Source organism: Alosa pseudoharengus, unplaced genomic scaffold (assembly GCF_046254945.1).
Source record: "Alosa pseudoharengus isolate Yale_2024_CS ecotype anadromous, Long Island Sound unplaced genomic scaffold, YU_APseudo_1.1 YU_APseudo_1.1_scf_8, whole genome shotgun sequence".
NCBI lineage: Eukaryota > Metazoa > Chordata > Actinopteri > Clupeiformes > Clupeidae > Alosa > Alosa pseudoharengus.
Window position 1 is genome coordinate 12542785 of NW_027468870.1, and position 14565 is coordinate 12557349.

The following is a 14565-nucleotide window of genomic DNA, read 5'->3' on the forward strand; positions in this document are numbered from 1 at the left end:
CTTTGCTCTTGTTTAATTTTATCAAATTATCATTCATGCCAACATTCATAATCTGTTTAGCATCCATGCCACAAGATAATATAAAACCATATGTCAATTTTCTGTAGCCTCTTAAATCATTTTGGTAAGGTAGGTGCACTGATAATGTCATTGTTGTGAAAATGCAAAGGGTTGAATGATCTTGCAGCTTGCACTAATGCCACTGAAGTTGCTGCTCATCCCCAGGGAAAGACAACAAAAGTTGCTGTGGCAACACATCATGTTTGCCACCTCTGACCATCCCTGAAACATACAGGGGTTCCCTTCACTGTCAATATGTGCTTGGTGGCACTTATCATTTAAGACATGAACTTAACATGTGGGATATATGTTTATGGGATTGTGCTTCTGTTAGAAGTATGTAGGCATATATTGTGCTCTAATGTGTCTTTCGAAATGTATTATAACATTCAAATATATGACTTCAAAGAGAGTAGGCTAGTTTCTTTTTAGTTTTTTAGTGAAAGGCTGCACAGTGGAGCATTTGAAAGTGTTCCTCAAAGAGTAGACTACTCTATGTCTTTGTCTCTTTGATTTATTTTGACTATTGTTTAGTCTGATTTACAGTGCCCTCAGAACTAAAACATGCCCATGTCTGTGACTGCAATCTAACAGTCTTCACAGACTAGGCTATCCAGCCACCAATGACAGTGAAGAGAGACAAACAACAATGGCATAAACAATAATTAGTTCAAAATAACAATGCCACGGCCTATCTATAATTATTTTCCCATCTCAAGACAAGCTCCCTTGCTTGTGTGTCTTCTGTGTTTCCGCTGCATCCCTGACATTTGAGTCACAGAAGAAGGCAGATATAATGGAATACCTTTCATACTTGCAGGAAGTTAAGTAGCCTATGAAGTAAGGGTCTTGTAACCAGACCCAGGCCCCTATATTTGGGTCACCTGCATATATATATAATTCTCACCTGTTTTTGTTAGGCTAGGCTATTTGTGTTTCCGTTGTATAGTGTGTAACCTAGGCTAGCCTACTACAATACAAAACCCTACAACAGCCCCAATATTAATCTATCATTTATTTCTAAACTTTTTGGAGTGATGTGCCTATAATATAGTCAAGCTTCTAATGTAGACGAGTTGATGGACATTTTCATACATAAAAACATGTAAACGAGGCTTTCATTAAAAGTGGAAGCAGAGGGAAAACTCGTAGCACTTCCTGGCCATACAACTCAGTTCATTAAAAAAAACCGACGTGGAATTTGCTGATGTTTAACTAGCGAACTCTCCAGTGATTGCTCGTTTGCACAGTTCTTGTTGCTTCTCTCTTCCACTCCCCCATCCCTATATGCACTCAATTATAGCAAGGTAGAGAGCCGCGTAGAGGTGAAGGAGAGAAGTAGGTCTAGCTAAAGTAACAGAAACGCGCAGAGGGCTGCACCAGACAACACGTGCGCTAAGCCTGGTTCCAAATGGGCGCGAAAAGAAAAGACGCATGAAGAGAGGTTGAACGACAAGAATGAAGTTCAGAAGATACTGATCAAATGGTACATGTAAAACAGGCATATAGGCAGAGAAGAATAATTGGCTGCGTTAAGGGCTAATTTGTAAAAAATGCATGGGTAGTCAGTGTAGCCTAAATTATTATATAGGCTTGCATTTATTTATACCTGATTGTTGTGTGTCAGCAAGATACATGTTTTTCTCTTACGGTATTACGGCTGTCAGATGCGTCAGCTTCTTATCGGTCCCAAACAACTGTATTTCGTGCATTTGAGAAATGTAGGAGGACGTCGCTCCTATCAAGACCAAATAAACTTCTCTCTGGGCCCAGGCTATTTTATAGTTTACTGAAATGTCTTGCTTTGAAATTGACTACTTGGATGACATGGAAATTTAATTTCAGCTGCCATCTTACTAAATCACTCTTAAATGATGTGGGCAGTGGGCTACATACAGATCTGTATTGAATACAACGAATTTGGATACATTGATGCTGGCCTAAAATAACATGTTGCCGAATTACTTCTTTTCTTGTCACTTACAAAGAACAACCAACGACGCTTAATCTAGGTCAGGGACTCATAAATACTGTCTGGAATGTACTGTTATTAGCCTAGACCACTCATTGACATAATGCGCAACCTAGGGAAATATAGAAAGAGCGTGCTGTATGTGCGCGCGCGGGTATTTCTTTCCTCCAGTCTCGCAAGCTTGCGCAAGCACGGCACACCATCCTTCAACCATTTGATGCAGCCTTTTATATTATTTTGCGACGTCCGAAGCAAAGCATGTATTGAGAGAATTACCCACATTTAACACTGTAGCCTATGTTTAAAACCCTACTGGTTTTGGTCATTGGAAATTGGGCACTATAAAAGAACCACATTCAATGGCAAACACGTTTGCAGCAATAACCGCCAGTTTAAGAGATTCCTAGAGGCCATTTATCAGAGAAATAAAGAAACACAAAACTGACAACACTAGGCCCAATCCATAGCATGCTAAATTTAAAACGAGATGCGCACCAATATTTTTTGCGAAAGCTTATTCGTTACCAAAAGAACAAATATTCTAAACATTATCATAGTAAGTTCATTCCTCACATGCGAGTACGTAAAGGCAGTTAGAAATTAGCCCTGGCACCAAAACAAAATTTAAACATGTTCGTGCGACAGAAGCGCCGCTGTCTGACCAGTCAGATGTGGTGAAGACAACCGGAAATGTCAATAAATCTATAGAGCAAGTCAATACTCCCGTTGCAAAGGGAAATGTCACAGAATAACATTCGTACTCTAGGCTACTTGATAGGCTGCTCAAATGTGACTGGTGCCCTGTCAGAATCACTGCTTTGGTATAACATAGCGTGGCCTTCTAAACTACAATTTGTGGCAAATGCACAGATGTAGTCAACCAACAGATCAAGCTAATCAAATTATTGTAGGCCTGATCTGTTCACACTGAATGTTCAAATGGATAAAATAACAGCTTGTTCAGGTTATAGTCCCTCTTGCTAAATAGAAATGTTTCTATGTCTCTATGCATACAATTTCTCAGTATATTGAATTACTTGGAGGGACATTACTGAAAGCGAATTTCCCTTCCATTTTTTCCTGAATCACATAGGACATTTAAGCCTGAATCTATGTAAAATGCAAAAAAAACAAAAAGTACATAAAAGTTTATCAGGGTTGGGTGGAATTTAAAAAGTCGCCAGCAGTCCCTGTTCATCTGATGTCGCTTATAAATCCTGCAAAGACAGGCCCACACATTTGCGTGTAGGCTATATCTTAAAAAATTATGTTCCCTCGGCTAATTACCGCCCGGTAAAGATAGCCCAGTTATTCGCTCTTTGGCAGACCACGGGCTCCCCCTTGTGAGAATGTAAGCACACTTCCACAATTACAGCAAGCTTGAGACGAATAAAAAACGTGAGGGGATTTTTCTTTTTAGTTGCATTATCTGTGTAAAATACAGCATATGGTTTGCTGGGTTGAACATATACTTAACTTGCATAGAAAATCCAGGGCTGAGTCTAATCATTTTTGTACATCGATAGTGAACTGGATTGAGGCCTTGTAATACTGTTAACGTTTATTAAAAAGTACAATAGTGCCACCATGTGCTCAACTCAGTTATTACCAGGTTCAACTAAATCCAACAGCGGAAGGAATTTATAGGAATTATATAAATGTACTGTATATGCAGTAGCTCCTGCTAGCAAACACCCAAGAGAGACATTCTTGTTAAAACCAGTCCAATTTTTATTTGACATTCAGTTCTGTAAAATAACAAAAGGATCATCTCCAGATGGAGTTTTTTTCCATCTCTCGATGCAACCATCTTTCTGTAGTAGACCAAAGTATACTGAGGCATTAAAAAAAGAGATGCAAAAAAATTAAATAAAAATATATAGAAATCAAAACCAATGTAGCACATCCTGAAGGACATACTTATTTTCCCTTAAAAAATAATCAAACAAAAAAGGTTGGATTAAGACTAGTGAGGGTGTTGCAAGCCATTGCTGTGTACCATTTCTCCTTTTCCTTCAAGAAGAATGTGCAAATGCAATCAAGCCACTACAAATAAAAGTAAGACATGGCTCTCTATCTGTGGGGTCCCACACAGTCCCACTGTGTGTTCATGCTTAGCACAGTCGAGAATTGCCAAAATACTTAAACATACAAAGTAATACTGTTAACTAAGGTTGAAATTCGGAACTTGTTAGCTACGCTGGCATCGTGCAATCCGTGACCTTCCGCTCAATCTAACTTCTACCTTTGAAAGGGCATTGAAGTCGTTCACACAAGCTTACCGGTCACATCATATATGCAGATGCAGCCTTGAACACTGTACGGCATATCAAAAACTTTTCAGATTTCAGAGATACAGATATTTATATAATATATAATATATATATGCACATATATACACACACACTTATATAACGGTGTCTTCCTCAAACACAATTATTTGGTACCTGACGAGGCGACTTTTTTCGAGCATCTCCAGTGAACAAAGGAGAAAGAAAAAACTGGGACACAGAAGGCTACGTACTGGTGAGAGGAGAATCCATATCTGTAGCGACAAGACGACGGGGTGCCTGCTAGCCTAAGACACCTTACAGCCTCCACAGCAAATGCTAGGCAAATTTGCCTGAATTCTTGCCCCCCCCCAATCTGGACAATCTCCTCTGTTCCTGCGACCCGACCCTTCTTTTCTTCCTATTTGTAACAGTCATTGGTATGGAACCATACTGAGCTTAATAGTGAGTTAATAGTGAGTTAATAGTGAGTTAAGTGGAACTGTGGTGTGATGTCAGTTAGGAAGAACCCGATTAAATGAACCAACAGGAAATTAAACAAAATAGCCGAGAACATTTTCTGTTAAGCAAATGTGACATTCAGGGGACGAAGACAGGCAGCAGAACAGCAGAAGAGCCTTGAAACAATTCAACGCGATTCCAAATTGAATCAGTGCTGCAAAAAACGTCACAGCTTAGTGGTGCATGATTTTCCAACAAGAAAAATTTGCATGGGACAGAGGTATGATCAGCATCAAATTATTAGAAAGATTATGGCATGTCTTTTTTTCTTTTGGCACTTTTCCCCAATGCCAGTGTCTTTATCAAACATGTCCACAACTGTTCTCATGGAAAAAAAAAGTGAACATTTGTGAACTTGGAGTGAAGTCAGATTTAAAACCATAAGACAGAAAAAAAAATGAATGAACTGATGATTGATGTCTATACTGGTGTGTTAAGGAGATTGCACACACCTTTGAGTGTCAGTGTGATGTCTGTCGTCTGTCTGCATGCACAGGTGGGAGTGTGTGTGTGTGTGTGTGTGTGAGTGTGAGTGTGAGTGTGAGTGTGAGTGTGAGTGTGAGTGTGAGTGTGTGTGTGCGGACGCATCTGTGCGCACCTGGGCAAGTGTCAGTGTGTGTATGCATTGCAGGGGTTGAAATGGTAAAACGGTTTGGAACCAGCATCTACAGTTAAGAGAGGTCATCAGTCGTTGGCCACAACACAGTTGCGTAGGATAATCAGGAGAAAGTTCACAAGAGTGAGTGGGTGGTGGTGGTGGGGGTGTGGGGCGGCCACCACTGCCATCTGCTCAGGCAGAGATGCCTGCAGACATGGCAAGGGGCTGAATGGTACCCTGGCACTTCTGGTCCTCAACGGGCGATGGGGCGTCATCTCCACCGGGCTCAGAGCGAGAGCTGCTTTCCTGACATTCTCCCACTCTGGGGAGAGCGGGGCTGAAGGTGGTGGTGGTGGTGGAGGTGGAGGCTTGTCCGACTGGCGATTCTGGCTCTGGACTGGCTGCCTCGATGGCAGGTCCGGTGCCCTCCGGAGCCACAGGGCTAGCAGGGGAGGGTTCACCTTGGCCCACCTCTGCGAGATTGTGATTGGCTGGTGCGTCGTTGTGAGCGGGGTTGGCAGGCTGTGATTGGCTCTTGAGTTGGCTGTGACAGAGGGGGCAGGTCTCCTGCACGTAGAGCCACTTCTTCAAGCAGCCAGCGTGGAAAAAGTGGCTACAGGGGGTGATGACTGCTGATGTCATATCCTGTTTGGACAACAATTACACACAAAGAAAGCAGATATTAAGTCAATATCCTCTTCAACATCTCCCTATACATAACTGACAAGTGACAACCTGTGTCAGGTAAGTTCATTACATTCAGAATTGATATCACTGAATGGTAATGTCTTTGTCCAACCACAAGAGGGCTCAAGGGCTTCACAAGAATCACCAACATGAGAAAACTCTTGACTGATGATGATACATGTACAGTGATGTTTCAATGAAGCAAAAATGCAATCAATACTGGATATGGTTATTTGTTTTGTAAATACAGCAACTTTAGTAGTAAGAGTAGTTTGTAATTGTCAGTAATGCCATAGCAATATGTATGGCTATATCATGGAAGAAAAGGTATAATAAAACAATCTAAATTTAAGATTAAATCAAACAAAGAATGACAGATAAAACTGAGTCTTAAAAAAAAAAAAAAATCCAGAACTTGGGTCTGTGGTGGCACCTTATTAGAAATGTGTTCCATAGTACTTTGTGAGTGAAATCGCCATTTTATGATACTCTGAGCAGACTGTCATTCTTAAGAGTAAGACAATAGAATACAATGAATTTGACATGTATTCCGCTAACAAGCCCACAGCGCTCCAGTCAGTCATGGTGTCGGTTTAGCTCCACAGCTCAAGCTACTTATTAGCAGAGCATCAAATCTCTCTTATTACACTTCACTCATGCCTTAAACCACAGCTGATTTGTTAGAACAAACTACATACATGGTCTGCCTACAGGGATCAAAGGCACTTTCTTTCACCCAAATTAATTCCAAAGTCCTGGCTATTCGACATGTGCCAACCCAACAGCAGTTCCTGAGAGTGAGCAATGAGTCACAGTTAAATATAGGGCAGTTTCTCCTTCAAAAAGACTAAATGTCATTTGATTTCTCCTTGGAAAACAATGATGGCAAAGACTTGTGGCAAAATGTATGGCATCCCATTCTGTCCTTTGTTTTAAACTAGACTACACTCCAAGTTCACTACTCTAACTCTTCAACATGTTACGAATAATGTGTGTGTGTGTGTGTGTGTGTGTGTAATAATGCTGATTCTGATCAGCCATAACAGCTTCTTCCATGATATGTGTTAGAGCAGTAGCATGAACCAGAACTCTTCCAACTGAAACCACTGAATCTACAGAAGTCTCTGTGCCAGCTTCGCTGGACCATTTAACACAGCGTGCGGTTGGAAGACAACCGTGTGATTAGGGGGCTTATCGACAGCTCCACCTCGTCTACTTAACACGTTCCACAGGAATGGTTTACTGCACCCGTTTCTCATCAGCAGCAATCACGATTCTGTGGCTGATTGAATAATTAATCTGCTGACTTGGTCAATACCTACAGGGAGCCTCGCCCAGCTGGAGCAGGCAGGCCTGTACACAATGGCCCAGGATTGTGCTTCACAAGACACTGTGCATGGGTATTTGTAAGAAATATGGTGCAATAAGGGCCATCCGGTTTAGGTTTAGCCACGTGTCACATGACATGACATACAACAGACCAACGGACGTCATCAACAGCCATAACTTCATAAAGTTTTAGGACAGGTGGTAAGTACCATGTGAAACTGATGTATGTTACCAGAAAGCTCTTGGTCTAACACCTGTGCATTTATGACGCCCAGCCGAAACTCCTATGAAAATCCTATGCAACACTTGTGCCACTGCAATATCCACAGGTACCTCTCTCATTCAACAGAGTTATACAAACTAGTAGAAACTCATAAGTCTCAACTGGATGTACACACAGGACAAAACAAAAAACCCCTGTGCTCTCTCAAGTGCCAGCAGCACCTGCAGCAGAGGAAGCTCAACTATCTAATTCCCTGTCTGCACCAAGTGCCTCAACCACCAGAGAAATGCCCCTCTCAGCACAAAGAGACTCCAGCTACAGCCCTCGTCATCAATAATTGAGGAGAGCAATTCCGAAGCCCTCTTCCCTCCACACTATTAAACACTTTCTTCAAGCACCACAAAACTGCCCACAGCCACCTCTCCAACCTCGGCAATAAGCGTTCCTCCCCCCCCTCTGTCTTCACTTTTGTCCAGAGCAAAATTGGCAATATCGTAAAACTATGCTGTCTGCGTTACCAAGCCCAAAGTGGACACCCATCACCTCGGACATTCTCCACCAACGCTGTTTATCTATTTCAGCTACTGTGAAATCAATCAAGGTCAGAAAACCCATCAGCGGAGAAATCAGCCAGTGACAGGCCCGGCCAAAGTTCTGCACCAGAGAGGAGCGTGTCGTTAAACCACACGATGACATAATGTAATCTCTCACCATCTCTTCCTCCCACAAACACACACACACAATCTCAACATACACATACCCTAACAGACACCCATGTTTACACACACATTCACACAGAGGTATACATACATACACACACACACACCCTAACAGACACCCATGTTGTCGTACACACACACACATTCAAACAAACATATATCTACACAGATACACAAGGGTATATACACGCACGCACACGCAGACCCCTAACAGACACCCATGTTGTCGCACACACACACACACACACACGTAAGCACACACATTCAGACAGACGCACAGCCCCTTTGTGCCCGTACCTGGTAGCAGATGGCGCAGATGTCGTTGTGCTGCAGCAGCTGCTGGGCGGTGGCGGTGGGCAGGCTCTTGATCTTGTTGACGGCGTCGCGGCGCAGCAGGAAGCTCTGCCAGCCCAGCTGCGCGCGCAGCCACACGTTGTAGTACGAGTGCACGAAGATGATGGTGGAGCCCATCACCGTCCACTCGCCGAAGAGGGTCTCCGACGCGCCGTAGGCCACCACGCACAGCGCCAGCAGGAACTCCAGCAGCCGGTAGGTGCCGTTCACCCAGTAGATGACGTCGTCCATGTTCTCCACCGGCGCCTTGCGCACCTCCTCCACCATGAAAAGGATGTAGATGAGGAGCGTGCCCAGAACCTGGGGAGAGGAGAGGAGAGGAGAGGAGAGAGGGGGGTATGATGAAGGGAGGAAATAAAGACAGGAGAGGACAGGCAGGAGGAGGAGGAGGAGGAGAGAGAGATCAGAGAGGATGACGATGAAGGATGGAGGTGAGGTGACCTGGAGGTTATTTTGAGCACAGGCCTGCGTGTGCATGTTTGGAACAGTGTGACAGAAGGCAGGATTCTCTGAAGGTCAAAACTTGAGTGAGTGGGTGGAGGCCTGGGTACACTAAAAATGCAATGATGGAATAGGCTGTACAGGAACGCAGTTGCCTTATGCCTTTTAGTGCTACCCTAGAGTGTGTGTGTGTCTGTGTGTGTCTGTGCGTCTGTGTGTGTGTGTGTGTGTGTGTGTGTGTGTGTGTGTGTGTGTGTGTGTGTGTGTGTGTGTGTGTGTGTGTGCGCGTGCGCGCGCGTCTGTGTGTGCGAGTGTACCTGCAGCGAGGTGAGGATACTGGAGGAGATGATGATGAGCAGCCAGAAGTCCATGGTGAAAAACTGGCAGATCATGTAGGCCATGTAGGCCGGGAACACCAGCAGGAACAGACACAGGCTCACCGCACGGAAGTGCTTCCACAAACTCCTGCACACATACGGAGGGAGGTCAAGGGAGAACGGAGGAAAGAGAGCGATAAAGAGAGAGAAGGGTGAAGAAGGGAAGTGAAGAAGCGAGAAAGAGAGAAAGACAAACAGATTGGAACGGATAATGAAAGAATGAGGGAGGGAGGGAAAGAGCACAAGAGAGAAATAGAGAAAAAAACAGTTAAGTGCAGAAGAGAAGCTGACTGGTCCAGTGTTTGCGCATACCAGCCCTCATTTATCAAATCCTTCGCGCAGCACTCTGTTTACAGGTGTGTTATCGGAGACGTGTTATCTAGTAGATGAGAAGGAGAAAGCAAAGATAACCCTGCCACCTCGTATAGTTTACATGTATTATCAGGTTACAGGAGTCGAATTCTACAGTGGAGTAAACGTGATAAATAAGGGCCAATAAGTGTGAAAGCAAAATCTCCCGTTTCACTCAGGTGACCCTATTAAAGCGGGACTAGGATCATGTGTTCAAGAGGAGTGTGTGTGTGTGTGTGTGTGTGTGTGTGTGTGTGTGTGTGTGTGTGTGTGTGTGTGTGTGTGTGTATGTATGTGTGTCTGAGCTGGTATGCTTGTATGCAGTGATAAAGCCCGCAAGTTCAGTGAAGTTGTGAAGTTTCAAAAGTCTACATCAGCAACTGCATGTGCATCTTCCGTCATCACAACTCAATTAACGGTAGTTAACGTAAGAGCACACGTGTACTCCCCACCCTTACTTGTCTCTGGACGCCCCCAGTGCCAGCACTATGGGGTCAGCGATCTCCAGCATGGACTGCAGGATGGAGGCCACCACGATGAAGAGGATGATGCTGAGCAGGAAGGCCCGGTGGATGACCTGCAGCTCGATCAGGCCCGTCTGCACAGCCAGGATCAGCAGTGTGATGCCCTCCGTCATGCCACTGAAGAGAGAGAGAGAGAAAGAAAGAAAGAAAGAGAGAAAGAGAGAAAGAAAGGGCAAAAGAAAGAGAGAGCGAGATGAGAGAGAGAGAGATGAGATTGAGATTAGTTTTAGAGCGCTTATATCAAACAATACAGAGCAGCTAGACCAGGGGTTCCCAAACTTTTCCACGACAAGGCCCCCCAAATACCACTAGGTTCTGGCCAAGGCCCCCCAAATACCACTAGGTTCTGGCCAAGGCCCCCCAAATACCACTAGGTTCTGGCCAAGGCCCCCCAAATACCACTAGGTTCTGGCCAAGGACCCCCTTGATGTACCCCCCCCTATTAAACCCCTCGACAATACTACGGCAAATGTAAAAATACATTAAGCTAATCCTAATAATTATTTTAGCCACAAGCACTTCGCGATGGAGCATACAGTGTGTAAAAATTGTATTTGGGGCTTTCTGCTATATGAGAGCTATCACTCTACTATTATTCCCAGTCATTATCATGGGAAATATAATGTTCAGATATGCCTCACATTATTATAATGGCATTGTATAACAACCCTCATAGTTTCCAAATGTATTTATTTTTTGCTTTCCTTCCAACTTGCTGAGGCCCCCCTGGCACCCCTTCACGACCCCCACTTTGAAAACCACTGAGCTAGACTACATTCAGGCTCCTGAACTCTGGGTAAACATTTGCAGTGCAGCCAGAAAATACCCCCCCGACCCCCGCGGTTCTCACCGGTGCATGGTGTTGTCGTGCATGAAGGCTCGGTAGCCTTGCAGGTAGAACTTGCAGAGTGTGAGAACGCCAAGCGCCACAAACGACACGGTGAAGACCAGCCCCAGCAGAGAGTAGGGGGTGCTACAGCACTCTGCAATACTGCACACACACACACACACACACACACACAGAAATTCTTGAGTACATTCAAGACACGAATACCAGTTCACAGATCAAGGCATCATTTTAATTATCCAACTTCAAAACAGAACCTTTGTTGTCGTAAACATAGGACATGTCTCTATATAATTAAGGATTTTTGTTTTTAAGGATTTTTGATGAAAGCTCCACAACATCCAATTGCATCTCTGATGTTTTAAGAGGCTCTGAATATATGAGGCTCGATATATATGGTTCATGCATCAGCGCTATTTATAAGATCATCTTTAATGAGCTGCACAGTACGAGATGGACACTAGCCTATAGGGTCACTTTTGCTGACACAGCTGCTCATATAAAACCTCTAAAATAGCTCATATAAAACTAAATTATCCTACCCCACATATTTGTCATGCCTTACATGGCAAGGGTGCCAAGTACAGTGGTAGTGTATGTGTTATGTAATATTTCTTAAGAATACTTATACTATGTAGAAAACACAAATAGTGTTGAGTCAGAGTCCTTCCTGTTCTATTCTCTGAGTTAAAGAACGCTGTGTGCATGTGTGTGTGTGCGTGTGTGCGTGTGTGCGAGCTCGTGTGTGTGTGTGTGTGTGTGTGTGTGTGTGTGTGTGCGCACATGCGCGCTCGTGTGTGTGTGCACATGCGCGTGTGTGTGTGTGCACATGCGTGCACCAGAGTTTCCGCTAGAAAAAAATGGTGCCGGTCAAAGTGACCGGCAGAGGTTTCGTTTTCTGGACATTTTGATGATACGCCGGTCAAATATCCTATTAACGCTTCTTAATTAGTCAAGTTGAGGAAAACTGGAGACAGGCTATGTAGCTTAAAGAATGACATAATCAGGCTGAATAGAATGCAACATGTTCATTAGCCTAACTTACGTAAACATGCCTAACAAGATCTAGCCAGTATCTATGTTTTCATTAACAGCAAGAGTCCGCTTCGTTCATTGTTTTAAAAAGGCTACGTTGTTTGTTGCTGCTACCCACGTTATCTCCAGTGGTTCCACTGTTTAACTTGCACAGATGCGCAAACACAAGAATGAGCGCTCACACCACTAAAGCTATAATATATTTGATAACAATAAATTAAGAAATGTTTCCTATTCTGGGAAATGTTTAGTTTTTTCTTTCGGTCCGCGGTTCAATGATGCCGTTTAATTGTGCGCGGACCAGCAATCTCCTCGTCGAGGAGGCCCTAACCCTGCAGATCATAGACATAGAAAGCATAGGCCTACTGTATGCTTTGGGTACAGAACACATGTTGCATGTCCAGTGTACGCGGAGAATGACAGTGTCTTGGAGAGGCCGCAACCCCGCAACTCCACTTCCAACGTCATGATTCCGACAGATACGCCCGACACTTCTGCTTTTTATCTGGTGGTGTCATTATGTCTATGTATGCCATATGAAATGTGCTATATAAATAAACTGACTTGAATTGATGGTGGAGTTGACTGGACATCTGAGGCTTCAGGCGTTACCAATTTATCATCATCATCCATCGCGTCTGGCCTCTGAAAAAACTTTTAAGGCTAGTCTGCCTGGGCCTGGCCATGTTTGAACCGCCTCACTCATTTGTTCGTTGTTTAACATGGACGTTTTAAGCGTGCGCTTCCTATTTGAAATGCAGCATAGGCTATGCGTGTTGTTTAATAGTTTTCAAACGGTAGAGCCTGTACATTTAAAAACATAGCCAGAGGACGGATTGCTTAGGCTTACATTTTAAGGCTTATTCTCAAATTCAGATTGCGTTAGGGGGACGGGATTATTAGCCAATTTCAAGATTTAATTTTGTCGGACAATAAATTTTTTTCCCGGCCAATGTCCGGTAATTACCGGACAACGGAAACCCTGGCGCGCGCGGCTGTGTGTGTGTGTGTGTGTGTGTGTGTGTGTGTGTGTGTGTGTGTGTGTGTGTGTGTGTGTGTGTGTGTGTGTGTGTGTGCATACGCACGCGCGTCTGTGTGTCTGTGTGTGTACATAGACGCGCGCGCGTGCATGTGTGCGTGCATGTGTGTGTGTGTGTGTGTGTGTGTGCGCGTCTGTCTGTCTGTCTGTCTGTCTGTCTGTCTGTCTCTGTGTGTGTGTGTGTGTACATACGCGGGTGTCTGTGTGTGTGTGTGTGTGTGTGTGTGTGTGTGTGTGCGCGTATACGCGGGCGTCTGTGTGTGTGTGTGTGTGTGTGTGTGTGTGTATACGCGCGCGTCTCTGTGTGTGTGTGTGTGTGTGTGTGTGTGTGTGTGTGTGTGTGTGTGTGTGTGTGTGTGTGTGTGTACATAGACGCGCGCGCGTGCGTGCGTGTGTGTGTGCATACGCGCGCGTCTGTGTGTGTGTGTGTGTGTGTGTGTGTGTGTGTGTGTGTGTGTGTGTGTGTGTGTGTGTGTACATACGCGGACGTCTGTGTGTGTGTATGTATACGCGGGCGTCTGTGTGTGTGTGTGTGTGTGTGTGTGTGTGCGTATACGCGGGCGTCTGTGTGTGTGTGTGTGTGTGTGTGTGTGTGTGTGTGTGTGTGTGTGTGTGTATACGCGCGCGTCTCTGTGTGTGTGTGTGTGTGTGTGTGTGTGTGTGTGTGTGTGTGTGTGTGTGTGTGTGTGTGTGTGTGTGTGTGTGTGTGCAAATGCGCACGCGTCTGTGTGTGTGTCTACCTGGTGAGGAAAAGGAAGAGCAGTCGCTCGCGGGAGGTGGGCTGGTCGCGCGTGCTGAAGTAGGTGTAGATCTGCAGGGCGAACAGCACCAGCCAGAAGCACATGAAGAGCACGGGCAGGACCAGCTGGTTCCACAGGGACATGCCCAGGGCCAGCAAGCCGTACACCTCCACCACCTACGGACAGACGCACGCTGACCGTTAGCCATTCGCCCTCAAACCAACACACGGAGAACAGAAATGCACGTGCAGAAATCGGTAGTCTCGCACCGTGCTAAAGAGCACACAACTCCACCGCTTGCAGACGCACGCTAAGCGCTTGCCATTTACAGTCAAACCACTAACACAGAAAACAGAAATGCACGTGCACAATTCTGTAGTGCTTCACGCTCTGTTAAAGAGCACACACCTCCACCACACCAAATTTGCATGAATTCAGTTAGAGGAGGATTGCATACAGATTTATCTGTGTGTCTAT

General features: G+C 44.7%; 1 protein-coding gene across 1 annotated transcript in view; it reads right to left on the reverse strand.

Annotated features, from left to right (window-relative positions):
• Nucleotides 1-3739: 3739 nt before the first annotated feature.
• The window catches only part of LOC143111314 (RING finger protein 145-like), a gene marked incomplete in the record, with an annotated part of 19846 nt that continues 9020 nt past the window's right edge, over nucleotides 3740-14565 (reverse strand). Inside the window, 5 exon segments of the mRNA XM_076273521.1 lie at nucleotides 3740-6067; nucleotides 8678-9034; nucleotides 9493-9640; nucleotides 10362-10544; nucleotides 11278-11418. Coding sequence (XP_076129636.1) covers nucleotides 5615-6067; nucleotides 8678-9034; nucleotides 9493-9640; nucleotides 10362-10544; nucleotides 11278-11418 — 1282 coding nt within the window.